At 45.2% G+C, this 21,670-nt stretch overlaps 1 protein-coding gene across 7 annotated transcripts in view; it reads left to right on the forward strand.

Moving 5' to 3' along the window:
- tango2 (transport and golgi organization 2 homolog (Drosophila)) overlaps nucleotides 1–21,126 on the forward strand; it is a 208,682-nt gene extending 187,556 nt beyond the window's left edge. For 6 of the 7 annotated variants that reach the window (XM_070888077.1, XM_070888079.1, XM_070888081.1 and 3 more), the window contains 4 exons: nucleotides 12,934–13,004; nucleotides 14,853–15,006; nucleotides 16,766–16,870; nucleotides 19,794–21,126. In XM_070888077.1, the coding sequence (XP_070744178.1) occupies nucleotides 12,934–13,004; nucleotides 14,853–15,006; nucleotides 16,766–16,870; nucleotides 19,794–19,914 (451 nt within the window). In that variant the 3' untranslated portion in view covers nucleotides 19,915–21,126. The remainder of the gene's footprint in view (nucleotides 1–12,933; nucleotides 13,005–14,852; nucleotides 15,007–16,765; nucleotides 16,871–19,793) is intronic. The other variant, XM_070888076.1, reaches the window with a different exon arrangement.
- The last annotated feature ends 544 nt before the right edge of the window (nucleotides 21,127–21,670 follow it).

Below are 21,670 nucleotides of genomic sequence, written 5' to 3' on the forward strand. Positions count from 1 at the left end.
GATTTGAAGTTTAATTTCTTGCCCGTTCCCACATTACAACAGTGACTATACTCCTAAAGTGCTTTGAGACGTCCGCTGGTCGTGAAAGGTGCTGTATAAATCCAAGTCTTTCTTTCTATTTCTTTAAAGGTGTCTCTGCCCCATCAACCATTCCCCATTTAATTTGTCAGTGCTGGGTTGCTAACAGTCACAATGAAATATGTGAGGATGTTCCAACTTGACCGAGCTCTTGATTCTCCCCTCTTTGTCGCTCCCCCGCCACCCCCACTCTCTGACAGACGAGTTGAGATGTGGAATTCATCATGTGGAGAACTGCAGGCATTAAACCTTCACAGCAGTCCCTGCTCCATAGGATGTTGCAAAATTGGCAATATTCAGCTCGTGATTTTTGAAGGCTGAATTTTCCAGATGCCATGGAAGGAGGTGACTGTGCACGATTTTCACGCATGCGCACACGCACAGTCTTCAATGTCAAATGTGCAGTTAGCTGAGGTGCTGAGTGGAGGCTGCGCACAACAAGGACAGATAATCACCGAGAATAGCCTCACCTACCTTAATGGCTGGCTGAATGATGTGAGGCCTCCAAGAATGGGGAAGGAAACCACTTCAGCGAAGGAGTGAAACTAAAGTAAGAACATATTAAATAGAAGGAGATAAAATCACAAGAAGTATCATTAAAGTTGCTACCATATGTAACCTTCAATTTTTTTTTAAGCATTCCTAAGGGCTCATATGTTTAGCTTCATATTTTGGATCAACGTAATTGTATGTTTGAATGCTGTTAAATGGCTGTTACGGACTTTTTACAATTTTAAGCAGGGTTTTTCTTATTTATTTAGGAATAGTTCTGAACCCCCTCAGTGATTTTTTTTTTCAACAAAGACAGCCACTGCCAAGAAAGATAACATAAACTTGAATACTGATCAGGTTGCAGAGAGAGGTTCCTGCACAGACAGACAAAGGACTAATTCAGCTAAGGCCCCCATTGATTATAGTCCAACAAATAACTTCCACTTAACAGGTTGTATCCAAGCAGCTGAAGTAAATTTAGAGATGGGAGCTCCTGGCACTGACTGCCAACTGCACGGGTTAGGACGTTCGTTCTCTGTAGCTTGGAGTTCAGTTCAAAGAGAACTGACAGGAACGTTGATCATCCATGAGGTTATTTGCATCAAAGGCTCCCTGGACTCTTGTCAGTGAAAGTGCTCCGACATGCCAAAGTTTAACATGCTGCCCTTTAGTCATTACAGAGAAGCACGTATTTAGCTTTGATATATTTTGTTTAATTATCCCCTGCTCTGCAATGTAAATCTGTACATGTCTTGACAGAAACAGGCACACATTGTAGTGCCAGGCCCAAATCATTGCGGTAGTTCAGCGGTTCCTACAACAACAACTTGCATTTGTATAGCGCCTTTTAATATACGGTGGTTATGTTATTGCACTAGTAATCCAGAGGCCTGGACTAATGATCCGGAGACATGGGGCTAGAACCTCCACTTTTGTTTGGGCGATATTTCTGGCGTGGGTGGTAAAAAAGGGTTTTCAGAATGCCGGCTTCTCACCCATTCTCAAAGCACCTTGTCTCCATTTATGAAAATGGCCGTTACCGCGAGCGATATGAAATGGGTGTTTGCGTTAAAAAATTTTGACCTTCTGCCGTAAATTGTTGCAGTCCTTAGCAACGGCATGGCAACGCGATTCAGCAGGTCAAGGGTCATCATGACATGCGCAGAAGAAGAGACAGAGACAGAGAGGGAACCCAGAGGCACTGAAGGTGTGTGTGGCTGTGGTGTATGCTTGCCTGGCTGTTGTGGGAGGCACGAGGGAGATTCACCAGCAGCAAAAAGCCTACTAAGCACTGAGAACATAGTTGGCACCGAGTTTTTGTCCAACAAATAAGATATAGCATGGAAGGGATGTAGAAGGCGCTGGAGCTGGTAGCCAGGAACATTGGTGGCAGAGGGCTCCCAGTGGTCCCAGAGCGCGGCACTGCACCCCAAGGTGCTACACCTCCATCCCCCATTGACAACCACACGAGAGTCAGCAGCAACATCTTGCTTCTGGCTCGGAGCACGTTCCCACCTCGGGACCGTCCTCTCCCGTATCCATCCAAGCAGCGTTTCGACCGTCACCTGTTCCCCCCCCCCCCCCCCCCCGCAATGAAGCATCGCCTGAGGAGCTCCTCGGCCAAGCAGCTTGGAGTCAGGAGGGAAAGGGGTAGAGGTGAGGAGGAGAAGCCGGGGGGAGGTTGGTTTGTACAGAAATACTGACTATTTCAGACTAATGTTCGGTTTAAATGTTTTTTATTTAACAAAACCTTGTAGTGCATTGGCACAAATAGCTGCACCGTTACACGCTTGTGATTCCTTAACATCAAAGTGTATAATCACACTTAATTTCAATCAACAAACTTTAACTGTCACCAAGGTGATGCCCACCATTGATGTATGACCTGCACACCAGCAGTGTGTCAGCCTTGTAAATAACATCAACATTCTTTCAGGCAAAGCGATCATTGATGAGCTCCTGACGTAAGGCTCTTGCAGCTATCATGCCACCACGGGCCATTTCATGCGATCTACAGGGGGCGGAGGCCATGGCTTCAGCATCAGCCTGATTGTCTGGGCTGATGTCAGCGTCCGCCTCCTTGTCCTCCTCTTCCTCTCTGGTGAGCTGGACTGTCAGACTCATCAGGCAATTCTTGTTCCTTCCTGATAGTCAAGTTGTGCAGCATGGAGTACATCACCACGAATTGAGCTACCTGCTCAGGGTGGTATTGGAGCTCGCCTCCTGAGTGGTCCAGGCATCTAAAGCGCTGCTTCAGCACTCCAATAGTTTTCTCCACAATATTGCGAGTTGCTCTGTGGCTCTCGTATCGCCTCTCAGCTTCGGTGTGGGGGTCACGCAATGGGGTCATCAGCCAGGTGGCGAGGCTATATCCTTTGCCATGAAGCATCCAGCATTGACCTTGTGGCTGATTGTTAAACATGTCAGTTACAGCGCTCTCATGCAGGATGTGAGCATCATGGATGCTTCCCGGAAATTTAGCATTCACTGCCAGTAAAATTTGCTGGTAGTCGACAACCAGTTGGACATTCAGGGAGTGGAATCCCTTGCGGTTCCTGAAAACCTCTGCATCCTGAAAAGGTGTCCAAATCGTGATGTGCATACAGTCTGTTGCTCCCTGCACCTTGGGGAAGTTTGCAATTCTGGAGAATCTTAGAGCCCTCTCACTCTGTGCCTCCCTGATCATCGGGAAGCCGATCAAGTCCCTCCTGCATGCGTACTGGGCTTCAGTGACCTGTCTAATGCAGCGATGTGTGGCTTGCTGAGAAAGTCGCCTGAAAAGAACCCGAGGCATAGAACGACAGTGCCACGGTGACTTTAACCTCGACGGACAGTGCAGTACTGATGGTGCAGGCAGGCTGCAGATCAGCCTTTATCGGCTGGCATACCTCAGTGATAACCTCTTTGTGGAAGCGCAGTCTCTGAAGGCAGGTGGTGTCAGGCAAGTCGAGGTAAGAATGCTTCTCCTTGTACTTACGGGAGGCGTAACGTCTGTTCCTCCTAATCAGTCTGTCATGCGTTACATTGGGCACATAATGCAGTGGAGTGTACCTTTGGCGATCTCGAGTCTGCTGCATGTAATTGGTCACCAAGAGAGGGTGAGAAAGGACAGGCCCCATTGCAGTAGTTCTCTGTTTTCTACCGATTGGTCACAAACGAGGAATGTCCCGACGAAGACACCTATTCAATTCCAATCGATCACAGTATGGTCAAGATGTTTGTAGAGATGTTCACATCAACTGCAACAACCTGCAGAGTACATCCAAACTCCGCCAAGGTTGAAGCACAGCAGCCTTTTGAATGAAGCGACCTGCGATTTTAAAAATGGCAGCCACACGGCTGGCTTTAATTCAGAATAGTTTCACTTTTTTTGGGCGAGCGATATTGTGGACAATATGTGTGCGAGGTGGTGAAAGTGACGGTGGCCGATCTCCTGGGCATTAGTTTCGCCAAATGTGCTCTTTACGACAAGAAAAAATGGGCGGGTGGTATTGAATCTCAGCGTTAATTCCTTGCGGAAAGTAACGCTGGCGATATTATGGGCGTTGATTTTGCTCATTCTGATGATTCCATCTCAAAAAAAAGTGGGCAGGCAGTCATATTTTTTCCTGGCGTTAAGCACATGGGGAAAGTAACACTTGGCGATAAGTTTCCGAAAAATGCCTGGTCAGTTTCCATTTTGTGCCAGAATGGGTGATAAAATGGGCATTAAGTGGGCGTTAAGCATGCAAAAAACGTGGAGGGTCGAGCCCCGGAATTCAAATCCCACTATGGCAGTTGTGGAATTTAAATTTAGTTAATTAAATGAATCTGAAATGAAAAAGCAAGTATCCGTAATGGTGACCATGAAACTACTGGATTGTCGTATAAACCCAGCTGGTTCACTAATGTCCTTTTGGGAAGGAAATCTGCCGTCTTTACCCAGTCTGGCCTGTATGTGACTCCAGACCCACAGCAATGTGGTTGACTCGGAAATGGACTAGCACGCCGGTCAAGAAGGCGGCTTGCCACCTCCCCGAGGTCAATTGGGGATGGGCAATAAATGCTGGTCTTGCCGGCGATGCCCACATCCCGTGAATGAATTTTAAAAAAATTAATAAAACATCCCAAGGTGCTTCACAGGAGCGTAATCAAACAAAATTTGACACCGAACCACGAGATATTAGGACAGGTGACTAAAAGCTTTGTCAAAGAGGTAGGTTTTAAGGAGCATCTTAAAAGAGGATACAGAGGTGGAGAGGTTCAGGGAGTGAATTGCAGAGCTTGGGGCCTAGGCAACTGAAGGCACGGCCATCAATGGTGGTCGTGATTAAAATCGGGAATGCTCAAGAGGCCAGGATTGGAGGAGTGCAGAGATCTCGGAAGGTTGACAAAGCAGGTTCCACTTTCAACGGAGTATATACTGAGCACTACTGTACTGTCACAATCTCACCTGAGCACGTCACCATTTTAGATTTGTAATTCCCTGCGTTTCGATTTAAGACCATTTAAAAAAAAAAATCTGATTTTAATCATTACCTTTTAGTTCAGCAGTAACTAAGGAATGTCTATTTGTGTTTGTAATTATATGTGGTTAATTTATACCGTGGTGTTCCCAGGGGTCAGTACTCAGACCACTGCTTTTCTTGATATATATTAATGACTTGGACTTGGGTGTGCAAGGCACATTTCAAAATTTGCAGATGACACAAAACCTGGAATAGTGATAGACTTCAAGAGGATGTCGACAGGCTGGTGAAATGGGTGGACACATGGCAGATAAATTTAACTAAGAAAAGTGCAAAGTGATACATTTTGGTAGGTAGAACGCGGAGAGACAATATAAATAAAGGGTACAATTCTAAAGGGGGTGCATGAATAGAGACACTTCTGGGTATATAAGCACAAATGTTGAAGGTGGCAGGGCAGGTTGAGAAAGCAGTTAAAAATGCTTATGGGATCCTGGGCTTCATAAATAGAGGCACAGAGTACAAAAGCAAGGAAGTTATGATGAATCTTTATAAACACTGGTTTGGCCTCAACTAGAGTATTGTGTCCAATTCTGGGCACTGCACTTTAGGAAGGATGTGAAGGGCGAAGAGAGGGTGCAGAAAAGATTTACGAGAATGGTTCCAGGGATGAGGGACTTCAGTTACGTGGATAGACTGGAGAAGCTGGGATTGTTCTCGTTGGAGCAGAGAAGGCTGAGGGGAGATTTGATGGCGGTGTTCAAAATCATGAGGGGTCTAGACAGAGTGGATAGAAATAAACCGTTCCTATTGGTTGAAGGGCCAAGAACCAGAGGTCACAGATTTAAGCTGATTGGCAGAAGAACCAAAGGCGATGAGGAAAAACTTTTTTACGCAGCAAGTGGTTAGGATCTGGAATGCACTGCCTGAAAGGGTGTTGGAGGCAGACTCTCAATGGTGGCTTTCAAAAGATAATTGGATAAGTACCTAAAAATAAAAAAATAAATAATTTGCAGGGCTATGGGGTTGGGTCGGCTGTATGGGCTCGACGGGCCGATTGGCCTCTTTCTGTGCTGTAACCTTCTATGATGCTGTGGGAATTCAAGGAAAATATTATCAACTATGCTTTTACCTCTTGGAAGGCAGGTGATGGACTCTTAAAGCCACTCCTTGATTTACCCACCAGCAGATATGTTTGAGCAAGAAATAAAGCACAAGATGCAATGTGGGAAGGGTTCTCCTGTGAATTCTCCTCCCTTCCTAGCTCTCTTACAATCCAGCCAAGTCTGAATATGAATGCTGGTTAATACTGGTATTTCATTTTGTGCGAACTTGTTGTGACTCCTTACACTTCACCATTTATTATAGCTACTTGAGTGAAAAGCTTTGTTTAAGCAGTGTATTATTTTTGCTATTTTAACAGTTTATGCTAGAAACTAAAGATAAATGCATGATAAGTGAGCAATCTCTCTTTAACGTGGAGGGGTTTTGTAAATGTGCAAATAAAATAAAAAGGCATTTTTAAAAATAAATGTGACGGTAACCTTGCTGTGCCGACTATTTTCCTCCTTCTCCATTGGGGAAGCATTTTTGCTCAGCTTAGCAGCTGCTCCCAAATGGGTGTCTGAGATCAAAGCATAGAATCCTCTGGGTTTACAGCACAGAAGGAGGCCATTTACCGCACCTTGCGATAATTTTAACCGAACCCTCCGGCGGGAAACAGACGAGATCGGATCAGCCGCTCGTTTTACATCACCACCTCCTTTTATTTTCCATTTAAGTCAATTAGTAAAACCCATTGGGGGCGGAATTCGGTCGGGACGATGTCCCGGGCGGAGTAGTACATTTTGCACCGGTAAATGGTTTGCGTCTGCCGCCGCACAATTCATCAGCTGGTCCCGGAGTCCGGAGCGCTAAGGGAGACATTGCACGCCTCTCTCAGGGTGCTAGGCCTGCTAAGCAAGCGAAAATCCTGAGCTAAACAGCCGGCCTCAGAGCGCCATAACAGAGGCCTGGAGGGGTGGGGAGTAAACTAAACCTGAAAAAAGACACCAAAAACATTCCCAATCCATAGCTTACGCCACCACAACATAAATCGCAAAATACAAAAAAAAAACAAAGAAAACAATCACATTTACCTGAGATCGGCATTCCTCACCTCACAGTGACCGCGACAGCTTGGAACGGCCGCTTTCACAGGCGTTCCCACAAGAAGGCGCTACGGAGCGCAACGGGTCAAACGGCAACCAAAAATCGAGCCGGTGTCACAACCAGGGGAGTTGCACACCAATTCGCCACTTCCGGGTGGTACTGCTCCGCGCCCCGTCAATACGAGCACTGAATGTCCCAAAGGGGTGCTCGAAGCTGGTCACCCGGGTGCAAGTGCTTTCTGCCGCCATTGCTGCCCCTCCGGGGAGCTAAGAGAGGTGGCAGAATCCAGCCCATTGTCTTGAGGAGCTGTGTCAGCTGAGAAACGGTCAGGAACCTTCTGAAACAGGACAAGTAGAGGAAACAACCTCTTGCACCACAGCTAGGACCTCTTTGGGAGTTTCTAAATGTGGACTAGTTTGTGAACTGTGGTGCTGTAAGGTATGAATCACCAGCATTAATGGTCTGTTTATGCTGCTCACAACAGTCTGTACCGCTGATGTCATAGGTTAGCAGTGCAGTGAAGCAGATCAGCTAACAGCAGGCGAGCGACATCAATCTGGAATTTAAGGTACATTATATTTCAGGATTAAAAACCATTGAACCAATGTCATATTAACAAGCGGCCATTGAGTTGGAAGTTTTTTTATTAGAAGCTTTGTGCAGTTAGACATGAAGATTCACTTTACTGTCAGCAATCTTTTTTTTAAATAAAATGCTTGTCTGTCAAATAATCGCCCCCAAACCTTCCTCAAATATTGCGATTGCAGTGTTATGCTCTACAAACTGCATGATTCAGTATTTCACTTTTGCTTTTTTTATTTCAGTTTAGGTTTCTGTTCCTTTAGAATTGTACCATTCATGCATGAAATGACAAAAGAATTAAAACATAACTTCAAAATCTTGTGATTAAAATCTTCCATGGGGAAATATTTTTATGCAGCAAGTTGTTGTGATCTGGGATGCTGTGAAAGGGCAGTGGAAGTGGATTCAATAGTAATTTCCAAAAGGGAATTGCATATATTTGAAAAGGAAAAAAATTCAGGGCTATAAGGACAGCGTAGTGGAATGGGACTGACCTTTTTCAAAGAATCAGCACGGGCACGATGGGTCGAATGACCTCCTTCTGTGCTGTACGATTCTATAAATAAGAGTTGAGAAGAAAAATAAACGGATTTGTTCAATGAAAATCCAGCATATTAAACAGTTAAAAGAAGTTAGCAAAAGCATTTTATTTCGTTGAAAGTAAGAAAATGCTGATTTGATATCATTTCTCGACCCTGCATGTGCGTGCATGTGCCCATTTGAGGAAAGGCAGTATCCGTGGCGATACTTGTAAATGCAGATACTCTGAAAATTCTCCATCAATTCGGGGATTATAAAAGACCAGACAGAGGTCACAATACATACAGCCCATATGATAAATGTAGCCCCTAATGTTCTGCCCCAAGCAACCAAACTTAGATTACTTATTTTTATAATTTGTCCTGTTTAGGTTTTGTGAGCCTGGCAGTTTCGAAATAATTGGTGGACAGATCCTAAACCACAATACCTAGATCTGTTTGTACCTACAGCTCGGGATATATGTACAAAATAATGGGAACAAGTAGATATTATTAAAACTCTTGCATAGCATGTCCTCCTGTCCACAAACCTTACTTCCTGTTATGATTTTTGGTTTCTCTCTTCTGTTGTAAATTATTACGTTACATTTGTGTCACAATTTTATTATGTTAACTGTCACAGTGTAGTTGCAGGCTTTAGGCACTAAGTGGCTCTGTGGAGCAAGTGTCTAAAGTCTCTTTAACAGCTTTGGCTCCAGCCATATCTTTTAATAAAACGGAGTGACTATTTGACCTAACTCACTTCTGCGCATACGTCTCCTGACGCATCGAGAATTAGGACAAATAGTCAAATAGACAAACTGCCTCTGATTCATCAGCAGCCCCAAGCCTCCGATCAGGCAGTGGGTGGCCAAGACCAGTTTGAGTGAAGAGTGTGGGTGGCAGGGAGAAAGAGAAGCGGGTTGGCCGGGGGGAGAGGGAGAGAAGCGGATTGGTGGGGCGAGAGAAGCGGGGCGACCAGGAGCAGTTCATTTCTCATTCAGTGGCAGTCTGAGTGAAGAATCAAGCAGCACAGTAAAGTGCTCCGTGAGGAAAGAAACACAGGGTGGAGAGAGAGAGAGAGAGAGAGCGAGTGCGAGAGAGAGCCTAGGTGGGGTGGAGAGAGAGAGAGAGAGCCTGGGTGGGGTGGAGAGGGGTGAGAGAGAGAGAGAGAGAGAGAGAGAGCCTGGGTGGGGTGGGGAGGGGAGAGAGAGAGAAAGAGAAAGCCTGGGTGGGGTGGGGAGAGAGAGAGAGAGAGAGAGAGCCTGGGTGGGGTGGGGAGAGAGAGAGAGAGAGAGAGAGAGAGCCTGGGTGGGGTGGGGAGAGAGAGAGAGAGAGAGAGAGAGAGCCTGGGTGGGGTGGGGAGAGAGAGAGAGAGAGAGAGAGCCTGGGTGGGGTGGGGAGAGAGAGAGAGAGCCTGGGTGGGGTGGGGAGAGAGAGAGAGAGAGCCTGGGTGGGGTGGGGGGAGAGAGAGAGAGAGAGAGAGAGAGAGAGCCTGAGTGGGGTGGGGAGAGTGAGACAGAGAGAGAGAGAGAGAGAGAGAGCCTGAGTGGGGTGGGGAGAGAGAGAGAGAGAGAGCCTGGGTGGTGTGGGGAGAGAGAGAGAGAGAGAGCCTGGGTGGGGTGGGGAGAGAGAGAGAGAGAGAGAGAGAGAGCCTGGGTGGGGTGGGGAGAGAGAGAGAGAGAGAGAGAGCCTGGGTGGGGTGGGGAGAGAGAGAGAGAGAGAGAGTGAGCCTGCGGGGGGGTGGGGTGGGGAGAGAGAGAGAGAGAGAGCCTGGGTGGGGTGGGGTGGGGAGAGAGAGAGAGAGAGAGAGAGAGCCTGGGTGGGGTGGAGAGCGCGTGAGAGAGAGAGAGAGAGCCTGGGTGGAGTGGAGTGGAGAGAGAGAGAGAGAGCCTTCGGGGGGGTGGGTTGGAGAGAGAGCGTGAGAGAGAGTCTGTGGGGGGGGGGGAAGAGAGGGAGAAGTGGGGAAGAGAGGAAAGAGAGAGCTTGCGGGGGGGGGGTGGGGGCAGGGGGAAGAGAGAGAGCTTGGTGGGGGGGGGGGGCGGGGGGAGAGAGAGAACTCACAGAAGATGGATCACGTTCTTCCAACCCCCTGGTGCGTGCAAGCTTGGTGCGTGTTAAAAGAGACATTGTTGGGAGAAGAAATCCAGAAGTCACTATTCATTTCATACCCAATAAACCTGTTAACAATCTGCACACAATGCCCCATCTATGGTGGAGGCAGGGGGGGTGGGGGTGTTTAAGACCATGCACTTGCGCTGGGGTAAGGGATTTCGGCTGGAGGAAGGATGAGTTTACGCTGGGGTAATGGACTTTGACTGTGGAAGGCAGCACACGTGCTGGTGTAAGGGACTTCTACTGCAACTTGGTGGCTTTTGGGGAGATCTATCCTCTGTGGCTTCTGAAGTCAAAATGGATCAAATTACAAATTGGAAAGTCAGTCAGAACTTAGCCTGGGCGGTTCTAGTTACACATTCCAGAGGAACCTCTGGGTGTGGCTTATCCTCCAAGGGGACCAATCAGCAATAGATCATGTGAAAATGGAGAGCCAATCAGAGAAACGGCTGCCGTTCAGTTAGTGCAAATAGACACCAATTATATTCACAAATTGACCAGGAGCAACACCACAGGCAATTTTCTCATTGATTCAAACATGTGGTTCTGTGAGGCTCCATGTTATGCACCTAAGTAGCCCCTGCAGCAAAAAAAAACCTTACCATTCTGGAGAAGACCATTTGCAGTGAAAATGAACTGAGAGGAAGAAAAGGATTTGGATTCAGAAGAATATGAGTGTTCTTAAAGAATGTCCTCTGTAGAACATCAGAGCAGGGGCCTGGGGCCCCAATAATATACATTAATGATTTAGAAGAAGGAATTGAAGGTAATATCTCCAAGTTTGCAGATGACACTAAGCTGGGTTGCAGTGCGAGCTGCGAGGAGGATGCTAAGAGGCTGCAGGGGACTTGGAGAATGGGCAAATGCATAGCAGATGCAGTATAATGTGGATAAATGTGAGGTTATCCACTTTGTTGGCAAAAACAGGAAGGCAGATTATTATCTGAATGGTGACCAATTGGGAAAAGGGGAGGTGCAAAGAGACCTGGTTGTCATGGTACATCAGTCATTGAAGGTAGGCATGCAAGTACAGCAGGCAGTAAAGAAAGCAAATTGCATGCTGGCCTTCATAGCGAGGGGATTTGAGTACAGGAGCAGGGAGGTCTTACTACAGTTGTACAGGGCCTTGGTGAGGGCTCACCTGGAATATTGTGTGCAGTTTTGGTCTCCTAATCTGAGGAAGGACATTCTTGCTATTGAGGGAGTGCAGCGAAGGTTCACCAGACTGATTCCTGGGATGGCAGGACTGACATATGAAGAAAGACTGGATTGACTAGGCTTATATTCACTGGAGTTTAGAAGAATGAGAGAGGATCTCATAGAAACATATAAAATTCTGAAGGGATTGGACAGGTTAGATGCAGGTAAAATGTTCCTGATGTTGGGTAGGTCAAGAACCAGGGTTCACATTCTAAAGATAAGGGGTAAGCCAAAAAGGACCGAGATGAGGAGAAATCTTTTTACCCAAAGAGTTGTGAACCTGTGGAATTCTCTGCCACAGAAAGTTGTTGAATCCAGTTCGTTGGACATATTCAAAAGGGAGTTCAATGTGGCCCTTACGACTAAAGGGATCAAGGGGTATGGAGAGAAGGCAGGTTGAGGTACTGAGGTTGCATTATCAGCCATGATCATATTGAATGGTGGTGCAGGCTCGAAGGGCCAAATGGCCTGCTCCTGCACCTACTTTCTATGTTTCTATGACCCAGTGATTGCGCTGTTCTAATCAAGTGTATGATGACCATGAAAGCAATGTCATCAACTGTTCCAAGGTGCTCTAATAATCACGCTACCATTCCAAGGTGCTCTAATAATCACGCTACCATTCATAACCCCCACAGAGGTGATGCAGTGGGCTAAAAATCCATTATAGCCCAGTTTGAGGCGGTTGCTAACTTTAGTGCCGGGCGATGTTTACCGCCTCCAACCGGGATATTCATTTTTAGCGTCCCAAGAGGGCAGTGGAGCACTAACTGAAGTGTTCCACAACCCTCTTAGGGCATTAACAGGGTGGTAGTGCGAGAGTGCTATTGAAGTTGAGGTGCTAGGATACTGGCATCCTAGCGCCTAAAGAGAAGGTGAGATGGAACAGGCACAAACTGCAAGGAAATGGAAGAAACATTAGCAACAGTCTTCTAGAGGTCAGGAAGGTAATCAACTGTAAATAAAGTGCAATCTGAACACTTAGCGGGTCAGATATCACCCCGGGATCCTCTTTGCCGCACTTGTTTTCCCTGTTGGGAATGGCGGCAGGTGCTACGGCAGGCGAGAGCAGTCAAGTTGGTGAGCGTGGCACTAAGAGGGCGTTGCAGCACGTGATGTCACCCATTGGTGGCGCTAGAGTGAGCGGCGCTAAATGACAGCGCCGCCGCTAAACCAGCAGTGAAGTTCGCGGCAGTCTGTCGTAGCACACCACTCAGGCGGTAGGTACTTAGCAGCCCGTTAGGCCAACGAATTTCTAACCCAATGTATTTAAATGCACCATGTGTACTGTTACCATAAACCCTGTGCAAAGCAAGGCAAGTTCTTAGACCAATCATATTTTCTTACAGCAGCACCAAAGGTGATATGATGTGTTACTATGGAAATAAAAGTGGCCAGGAGCCCAAAACACTGGAGCCAGGTTTGAGTTTTTAATTTGTTGACAAAATTAAATTTTTTGAATGATGAATTGAGATTTTATATTTATCTGTCTATATAAAGTGTGTGTGTCTGTCCCATGAGTTTGTGTGGACCACTGCTACAACTTGATGCAGACCTAAATTACAACTTGCATTCTTCCTCGGCTCCAAGATGCACAGTATGTGTGTGTGTGGGGTCTTGTTTCTTGAATAGACACTGGCTGATCCCGTCAGGTGGGTTGTTGTAAGAGCTCTGGGATGCAACTCCTTGCCTGATCTGTGTTCACACCTTCTTAGTTTTATATATTTTTTAAAAAGACTTCCTACTCTTAGAGAAGGGGAATGAGTTCATGTAAAGATGGGAATGTCAGTTTATTTTATATTAAATGTAACATATATGTAATGTACAGAAATCTTTACGAAAGTGCTGAATGTGTACGACCTTCACACTGAGATGTGTATTATCGTACAAGCTCATTGCAAGATCGAATGTATATTCTCAGTAAAACCATTTAATTATTGGTTATATTTCCATATGGAAAGATCCAAGTGCATTATGGAAATGAAGAAGGTGGTCATGGGCAGATACAGAATGTAGGTTTGGTTCTTGAGAATCCTACAGAAATTACATTTCTCATCACTGGAATCTGCAAAAGCTTTGCAAAAGCAAGTCGATTTAACGTTTGAATTCTTTGTCCAATTATAGTCCACACTTCTAAATAAAATGTCAGCACTACATTGAAGGTGACTGCCATCCTGACCCACACCACTGAGCCCGATGTGAAATGGCCACTGCAAGATATCAAAATGGCTGAATATGCTGTCTCCACAAGACAGAAGTGAAAGCCACAAACACTGACATGTTCACCAGTCATTGCTGATCCATTCAGGACTGTGGTCCTGTTCTCGAGTAGGCTTTTTACTTAGTCCACCACTAGAGATATCAAGAACTGAAAAGTACTTTGAAGGCTTTTACTAAAAGACAAACATTACTCTTCAAACAGCTCAGTGCAGCACCCATGTGGTATTGAGCCATATGGACCCAGAAGGCCCCCTCCCAGGTTCTATTCCTGATTCAATCCATGGTCTGTGTTGAGTCTGCTGATATCACTGGGATAATGAGATAGTGTCATTGCAATTAGCCTCATCACCTTTGAGCTGTAAAGAGAAAACAATCATTAACCAGGGTTCATGCTCCTGAAAGATTTTCAATTGCTCCCCAAACCCTTTCCCATTAATGTGGATGTTTGAGAACAAAAATTGGACTTGGCTCTGATGTTCCTCAAGGTCAAGAAGCCTGTTGACACTCACAGTCTAGGTTCAACACAGGAAGAATTGGTGTTTGGACAAGGTACCAGAGGTCTGCAGTTACCCATAAAATCTTGCCCCAGTAAGCACCTTCAGTATAAATGGGAATTTTTTGAAAATGCTGAAGGTCCAGTGAATTTGAGTGTTTGCATGTTTAAGCATTTGTAAATCTGTATTTAGAATACACCCTTTGAAGACTCTCTGCCCATAATATCGAGAGATTGTGACTTCAGGGTTGTGATCTTTCAAGATCTCCAGTGGTGGCTCACTTTGCCAATGTTGTAGTGTTGGCGTATTCTTTTAGGTGCTCATGCAGCTGTGTTTGCACCACTCTGAGTCACACTTGTATCACATTGGCACTACCATTGACCCACTCATAAGTGATTCCAGGACCTTAAGAAGGGTGGTGATCATGGAAAGACTGGAGATTTGGCATCCTATTTGAGCCAGCAATGGGACTATAGTGGTAAGTGACAGTTCTGCACTGAATGAGATTCATGGAATCTATCTTGTGGTTACAATTTTTATTTTTACATCCCTAGGTATTTATGGGCTATGTAATAGTCTTCTTGAGACTCCATGGCAGAAACTTGTTCATGGAAAAAAGCTTTTCACAGATGTAGTTAAACAATGCTGTGAACTTCCTCCAGAGAACTTGGTACAAGAACTCATCGATGTGATGACTAATGAGGAGTGGTATGTACTGTTTACAATATTTGTCCTAAAGCTATCAAAATCCAAATAGTCGCTGCTCCAATAGCCTGGTGGGAAAGGCACCCCCATTTGTACTACTAAGCCATACAGACCAGAAGACCCCAGGTTCAATTGACCATTGGTTTATCTGATCTCAGCTAGGACAGAAATTGGGCTGCTAAACTGGCCTCCGCATCCATGGACTACAGGGGCAAATATCAGCCATTGGTTCCATTGTGTCAGCCGTGGCTCAGTGGGTAGCACTCTTGCCTCTGAGTCAGAAGGTTGTGGTTTCAAGAACCACTCCAGAGACTTGAGCACAAATATCTAGGCTGACCCTCCAGTGCCATGCTGCACTGTCAGAGGTGCTGTCTTTTCGAATGAGACGTTAAACCGAGGCCCCATCTGCTCTCTACGGCGAATGTAAAATATCCCATTGCACTATTTCGAAGAAGAGCAGAGGTGTTATCCCTGGTATTCTGGCCAATAGCTATCTCTCAATCAACATCACTGAAACAGATTATCTGGTCATTATCATATTGCTGTTTGTGGGAGCTTGCTGTGTGCAATTTGGCTGCAGCCTTTCCTACATTACAAGAGTGACTACATTTCAAAAGGTACTTAATTGGCTGTAAAGTGCTTTGGAAGGTCCTGGGGCCCTTGAAAGTTGAGTGGCATGTGTTAAATTGTGTCCTAGCACTGGTGTCGGAGCGCTAATACAGGAAATCACAATCTGACATCACTGAGTTACCAATCTCGGCTGCTAAGAAAATAAATCAGGTTATACATCTGTACATCTCCTGATACCTAGTTCAGAGTAACATTGGGGTAGGCCTGGAAGCAGGTAATTTGGCCAGGCATGGCCTGAGGAGACAGGGAAAATTAGAAAAAAACGACTTTGAAAGTTCACAATATACTTGGGCAACTCAGTGGATCTTTCAGTGTAGCATTTGACTGGTGTGTAGAAGGCCTTGGTTTGAATCCCAGCTTTGATTGTATTTTGAACTCGAAAAGAGAGCTTTTTTGGGGGGTCTTAGTGAGGCTGGTCCCTCTCTCCCTAAACTTCTCCGCCTCTTCATTCATCTCCAAGGTTGTAGGTTTAAACCCCACTCCAGTACTTGGACTCAGAATCTGGGCTGACACTTCAGTGCAGTTGGGTTTCTGACTTCCCATGTGTATCTGAGTCACTAATTAAATGCATTAATATGGTGGTCTCCCTAAATAAAAAGTACACAGTAGAAAGTTCAATCGGCGAAGTTGACATAGACAGGCACCTGTACTACTTTCCTGTGCGCACTGTCTTCATGCTGTCAATCCATTTAAAATAAATAGCTTAATCGTTTCAAAACAGCACTTTTGGGAATCTGGTATAAGCCAGCTAAACTTCACCGGTCTGACGTTCTGCAGTGTTATCTTTTAAACTGGCCTTGTGCATATTTTTCCTACTTTTATTACATTATTGCCTCTATGCTTTCCAACGCTGACATCAATGCCACAAATCCCATCTGATGAGCACCTTTAAGTTTGACTGCAAGCCTAGGCTGCAATTCAGTGCTGTGCCACTAGAGCACCAGGGATTCTTGCCCATGACTAGTGTTATCAGTTCTTATTGCAGCATCAGATGGAGCACCTCATTGTGACAAATTTAAAGGAAAGAAAACATCACTGATTTATTGAGGAAGATTAAAATCTAAGCAGATTGAAACTGTAATTGGTCGTATCACTGTTTGACACTAGATTTTTGTCATTATTTTGTTACCAGCCAATTGCCAGCTACTGATATAGAGGAGCAGGGTCAGGATTTCATCCGACCCATACTAAAGGAGGTCTCTGCATTGTTTGTCCGCGCTTCTGCTTATGGCACCCGGTGAGTTCTGAACCATCGTTCTTTCTCTTGCATTGCAGTCAGCAGTATGCTGTTTCACCAGTGGTCTCAGAGCTAAGTGATAATGGACTAACCATCTATACTGTACCGGAGGGTTTTAGCGAGGCAGCTAAATTTGCAAGAACCAGCAGGCTGAGCTCTTCAATTAACCGGATGTCCTCAGTTCTCCTAACTATTTGATCACCATTTCAGTTTGAGCCATTGCCTTGTTCTTCTCGTAATGTTTGCAACTCAGAAAGTAACGGAGAATAATCATCAGGGCTGAATTTAACCTCCAAAAACGAGTTGGATTGGGTTGGGTGGGAAGTTAAAATATTAAAAAATTGAAAAACCCAAACCCAACCCACCTCCAACCCACACACTTTAGATTTCCATGGAGATGGGGCATGGGGATAGGTGACCAATCCACTCTCAAGAGGCAGGTCACTCATTGAAATATTTTAATGAGGCTGCGTGCCTAAGATTGTATCTCTCTTCCAGCTTGAACGCAGGCCAGTTGGGTTTCCCGGGTGAGGATTGCTAAATGGATTAGGTATGTGCCTTTACAGCACTGCTTGTGGGTCAGGAGAAGCAGGAACCCTTCCCCCTTACCCAACAAGCGACCTTGTTAACCTCCCCAACGATTGGACCCGTGATCCAATGCCCTCCCCGGCCACCCCTCCTCCCCCTACCCATGTCCTCCCTGCCTCCGATCTCCTCCATGGGTCCCCGGTGATCTTCCCCCCTCCACCCCTGATCTCTCTGTGTGTGTCTCCCCCACCCCCCGCCCCCTTCAACCTGGCTGTCATCAGCCCAGGAAACGGATACCAAAAATGGTCGTAGTTCTGAGTTTCCTGACCGCTAAACTGCCCGCCCCTCCACTCCCTCCTCGCCTCCCTGTAAATATGGGGACCGATATTGCTGATGCTTAAGTAGCATCCTACAAAAATGCCCTCAATTTTATCAGGCTGCTGTAAATTGAGTTTGAATTTGCAGCATTTTCACCCCCCACCCCAATCAAAACTTCACTAACATCAAGTTTAAAATCAACTTGTCACTCTGCTCCTCAGTAAGTTCATCCGGTTCTACAGAAGTACAAGCCAGAAAGGTTCCAGGTTTGATCTGTGGTCTGCACTGGGCTCAGCTGCAGTAGTGGTGGTATGTGCACTAGAATTGTCCTTACGGAGGGTATTTCGGCCAGGGTTCCCGCTCCTGATCACTCTACACTGACCCCGTCTGGAAATGTGCATATTTTAACATTTGGATGAGAAATAATCAGGTCTAGCTGTGGTGCCTTCTGTGGTTCAATAGACTGTTACAGCTCCCTGTTAAGTCTCACGCACCAACAGGGACTTGGGTGAGGCAGCAGAGGACAGCCGAAGCCATGGAACCTTGCCCAGTCAGGATTCAACACCTCCAAAGGAGATGGGGAAGTGACAGGTTTTTTTGAAGGACAAAAGACTTGGGGCTGGATTTTCGGCTTTGCTGTTTTCGCGACGGAGGCGGGGCGGGAAAACTACCGGCCAATTAGCGTTAGCGATTAATTGCCTACCTTTCGGCATTTATGCTCTACGCCGGCGGTGCAGCACAAAGGGAGGCGTTGAACTGCTTTTGCAACGCAAAAACCGCATCCTCGCCAACTTTAGTGCAGGGCTGGGAGCGCTCTGAGAGAGGCCTTGGTCGGAGGAAAAAAATTCCAAAAAACATTACCCAGACCTTTACCTCACACATCATTGCAAAAATATTTTTTAAAACGGCGGTCATTGCGGGGCGCATTTCGCGACCTACGGATCGAGTGATTGCCGAAGCTCGCAGTGGTGTCGCAATGCGAGCCGTTGTACACCCAACGTAGCCCTTTCCGGCAGTGCTTCTAAGCGCCGTCACAAAAACCGAGCCAAGGATCGCGACCGGGCGAACAACAGCTTTACCGCCCCATTTTTCACCGCGGGCGAAAACCGGGTTGCAAACAGCCCGAAAATTCAGCACAACGTAGATGAGGGGGTGGTGGGTACTTTACAAATCATTTCAAAAAGGACATATCATATATTTCCATCATTCATACCAAAAAGCAAGTGTCCTTGGTAATATGTATATTTTGTTAACTTGTTAGAGATGGATTATTCAGACACTGACCATCAGCACAATCACAATCCCAAGTTATTTTCAAAATCTGCCAATACTGTAACCCGTACAACACTCATAACCTGTGATTGTTTAAAGATGAATAACAAACTAAAATAAAGAGGAGGCCGTGAAACCATCAAGTATTTCTATAGCCTCGGGTTTCGGTGAATCAAGAAGTTGTTGCGGTTTTATTTCTTTGGCTGAAGTACTTCGTGGTGCGGCACTCCCTCGGTGAGGACTATCGGAGATGCTGTCTTTCAGATGAGACGTTAAACGGAGGTCCCGTCTGCTCTCGCAGGTGGATGTAAAAGATCCCATGGCATTATTTCGAAGAAGAGCAGGGGAGTTACCCCCGGTATCCTGGGGCCAATATTTATCCCTCAATCAACATCACAGAAACAGATGATCTGGTCATTATCACATTGCTGTTTGTGGGAGCTTGCTGTGTGCAAATTGGCTGCCGCGTTTCCCACATTACAACAGTGACTACACTCCAAAAAATACTTCAATGGCTGTAAAGCGCTTTGGGTCCGGTGGTCATAAAAGCGCTATATAAATCCAAGTCTTTCTTATTTTCTTTCAAAGAGTTAACGTTTGATATTAGTTTAATCTACATCCCATTATACATTTTGGGTTCACAATAGTAAGAAAGGCAGTCAGCACTTTGGTGATTATAAGTTGGAACTTCATCCATTTTTATGTTGTTTTTCTTATGGACTTTTGTCCCCTTTCAGTTTTGTGTTTCTTTTAACTCCAGAGTTCTTTTAAGTACATTGAAACGTTTGATTTATTTTATTGTCAGGACAACCACAATCATCCTCGTTGATGCAAAAGGTCACGTAACCTTCACAGAGCGTACCATGCTCTGCCCCGACGTGAACCAATGGAAAGTCAGCTCCTACCAGTTTGAACTTGAGACTTAACAGCTTTCCATTCAGCGCACAGTGAGAAATAAAGGAACGCGAAACAAAGTTGAATGGAAATGAAAGCATACTTCACAGATCCTGCAGGTTTCTGGGGCACTACAGATGTAAATGGTTGATTAAAACATATGACATCCTAGCAACTGCCCTGCTTTTAAATGCATAATGTCTTTGCTACTTAGTGTTCCATGCAGTTTATGGCGTATTTGCGTGAGTATATATGTGTGTATGTGAGTGTATATTCGTGTGTATGTGTGTGTGTGTGTGTGTGAGTGTATGTTAGTGAGTGTTTGTGTGAATGGATGTGTTTGGAAAGTTGCTTATGTTTGTTCCAGTTTGGTTAATAATTCTACCATGTCCAATACAATTGTATTCTTATAAATAATGCAGGTAATTTCAGATTATTATTCCTTAAATGCATTTTTAATTTGTCAAACAGGTTGACGGCACTTTTGTGTGGAATATTAGGAAAAAAATGTAAAAGTGTTATTTTTAATCCCTTCCCTACAATGTTTCGTTATGTTTTTCCCTCTTCATAAGCCTTTACACACACCACACACATTTTCCCAGTTGAACAGGACTGGTGACTTATTCCCTGGCTTCTACTATCGAACTGAGTAACCAGTCACAAGGGGATGTACAGTTGTACACAGGAATAACTTTCCCCTCCCTGTCCTGTGGGGAAGGCCCTCCTCAGGGTAATCTCCATCCCTGCACTCCCCAGCAGGGAGCCGCCTCTGAACAGAGCTCAGCTCAAGGAATCAGCACTACAGTGTGGTAGCCATATCCCCCAGAACCTCTGTCAAACCACACTATCGAGGAATGGAATTATTAAAATCATTTGCTTTTCTCAAAACTGATGGACTTCAAATTATAATTGAGACTGATTGTGCAAGGGTATCAGAATTGTTGGTCAGTGCACTTTTTTAAATCTCTTTTCAAAGAGGGGACAGAATAAAAAAAGTTCCTCTCTGAACGAATGGTATTTGCTGTAAAATCTAAGAAACTGTGCACATGACTATTCCGTACTCAATGTTATCTTTAGATATGCCTTAGATGCATGTAACCTTTTGTATTAATTATTTGAACATGCCAATCTTTTCTTCGGCCAACAATGAAAGTTAACAGTTGGTAGCTGCAGCCTTGCTTTTGGTGGTGCAGGAAAATCCAGCCATATTAAATCCGCATATAATACCTGCAGGGTGCAGTCAATCCCGTCTGTGTGTCCTTATTGAAATCAGAATGAAGTGTGGGAGCCTTCAAACTGCTTCCAATGCAATGTGTTATTACAAGGCAATTTTTCTGACTCAGGTCTATAGTAGATTTTATTTATTTGTTGTCGAGGAAATTTTAGCTTAAATTAACTCAGGCGGAAGCTTTCAGAGTCGTGCTTCGAGATAATTTTATTTTACAAGCGAGATTTTACAAGAAAACCCGCTCTATCTTTATACAGTTGAAACAGGAATTTTATCTAAAACACACCACACAAGTACATTAATCATACATTCTTGTAAATACAAAGGTCATTTCAGGAGGCAGACTTTTATCTTGTCCTTGCATAGTTTCTCCCTGTCCGTATTCTGATAAGCAGGGTATCTGGAAACTCATGTAAACACTAGATAGTCATGTATTTACAACATTCTTTGTTCCAAGATCTGAGAGGTTTGGGTGTTTTCTTTTCTAGCTCCACTAATTTAATTAACTTAGCAAGAAGTGAACTTAACCCTTTCCTTAAAAATAGGGCTTAGATCATTTT

This window comes from Pristiophorus japonicus, chromosome 8, assembly GCF_044704955.1.
Source record: "Pristiophorus japonicus isolate sPriJap1 chromosome 8, sPriJap1.hap1, whole genome shotgun sequence".
In the NCBI taxonomy this organism is placed as follows: Eukaryota; Metazoa; Chordata; class Chondrichthyes; family Pristiophoridae; genus Pristiophorus; species Pristiophorus japonicus.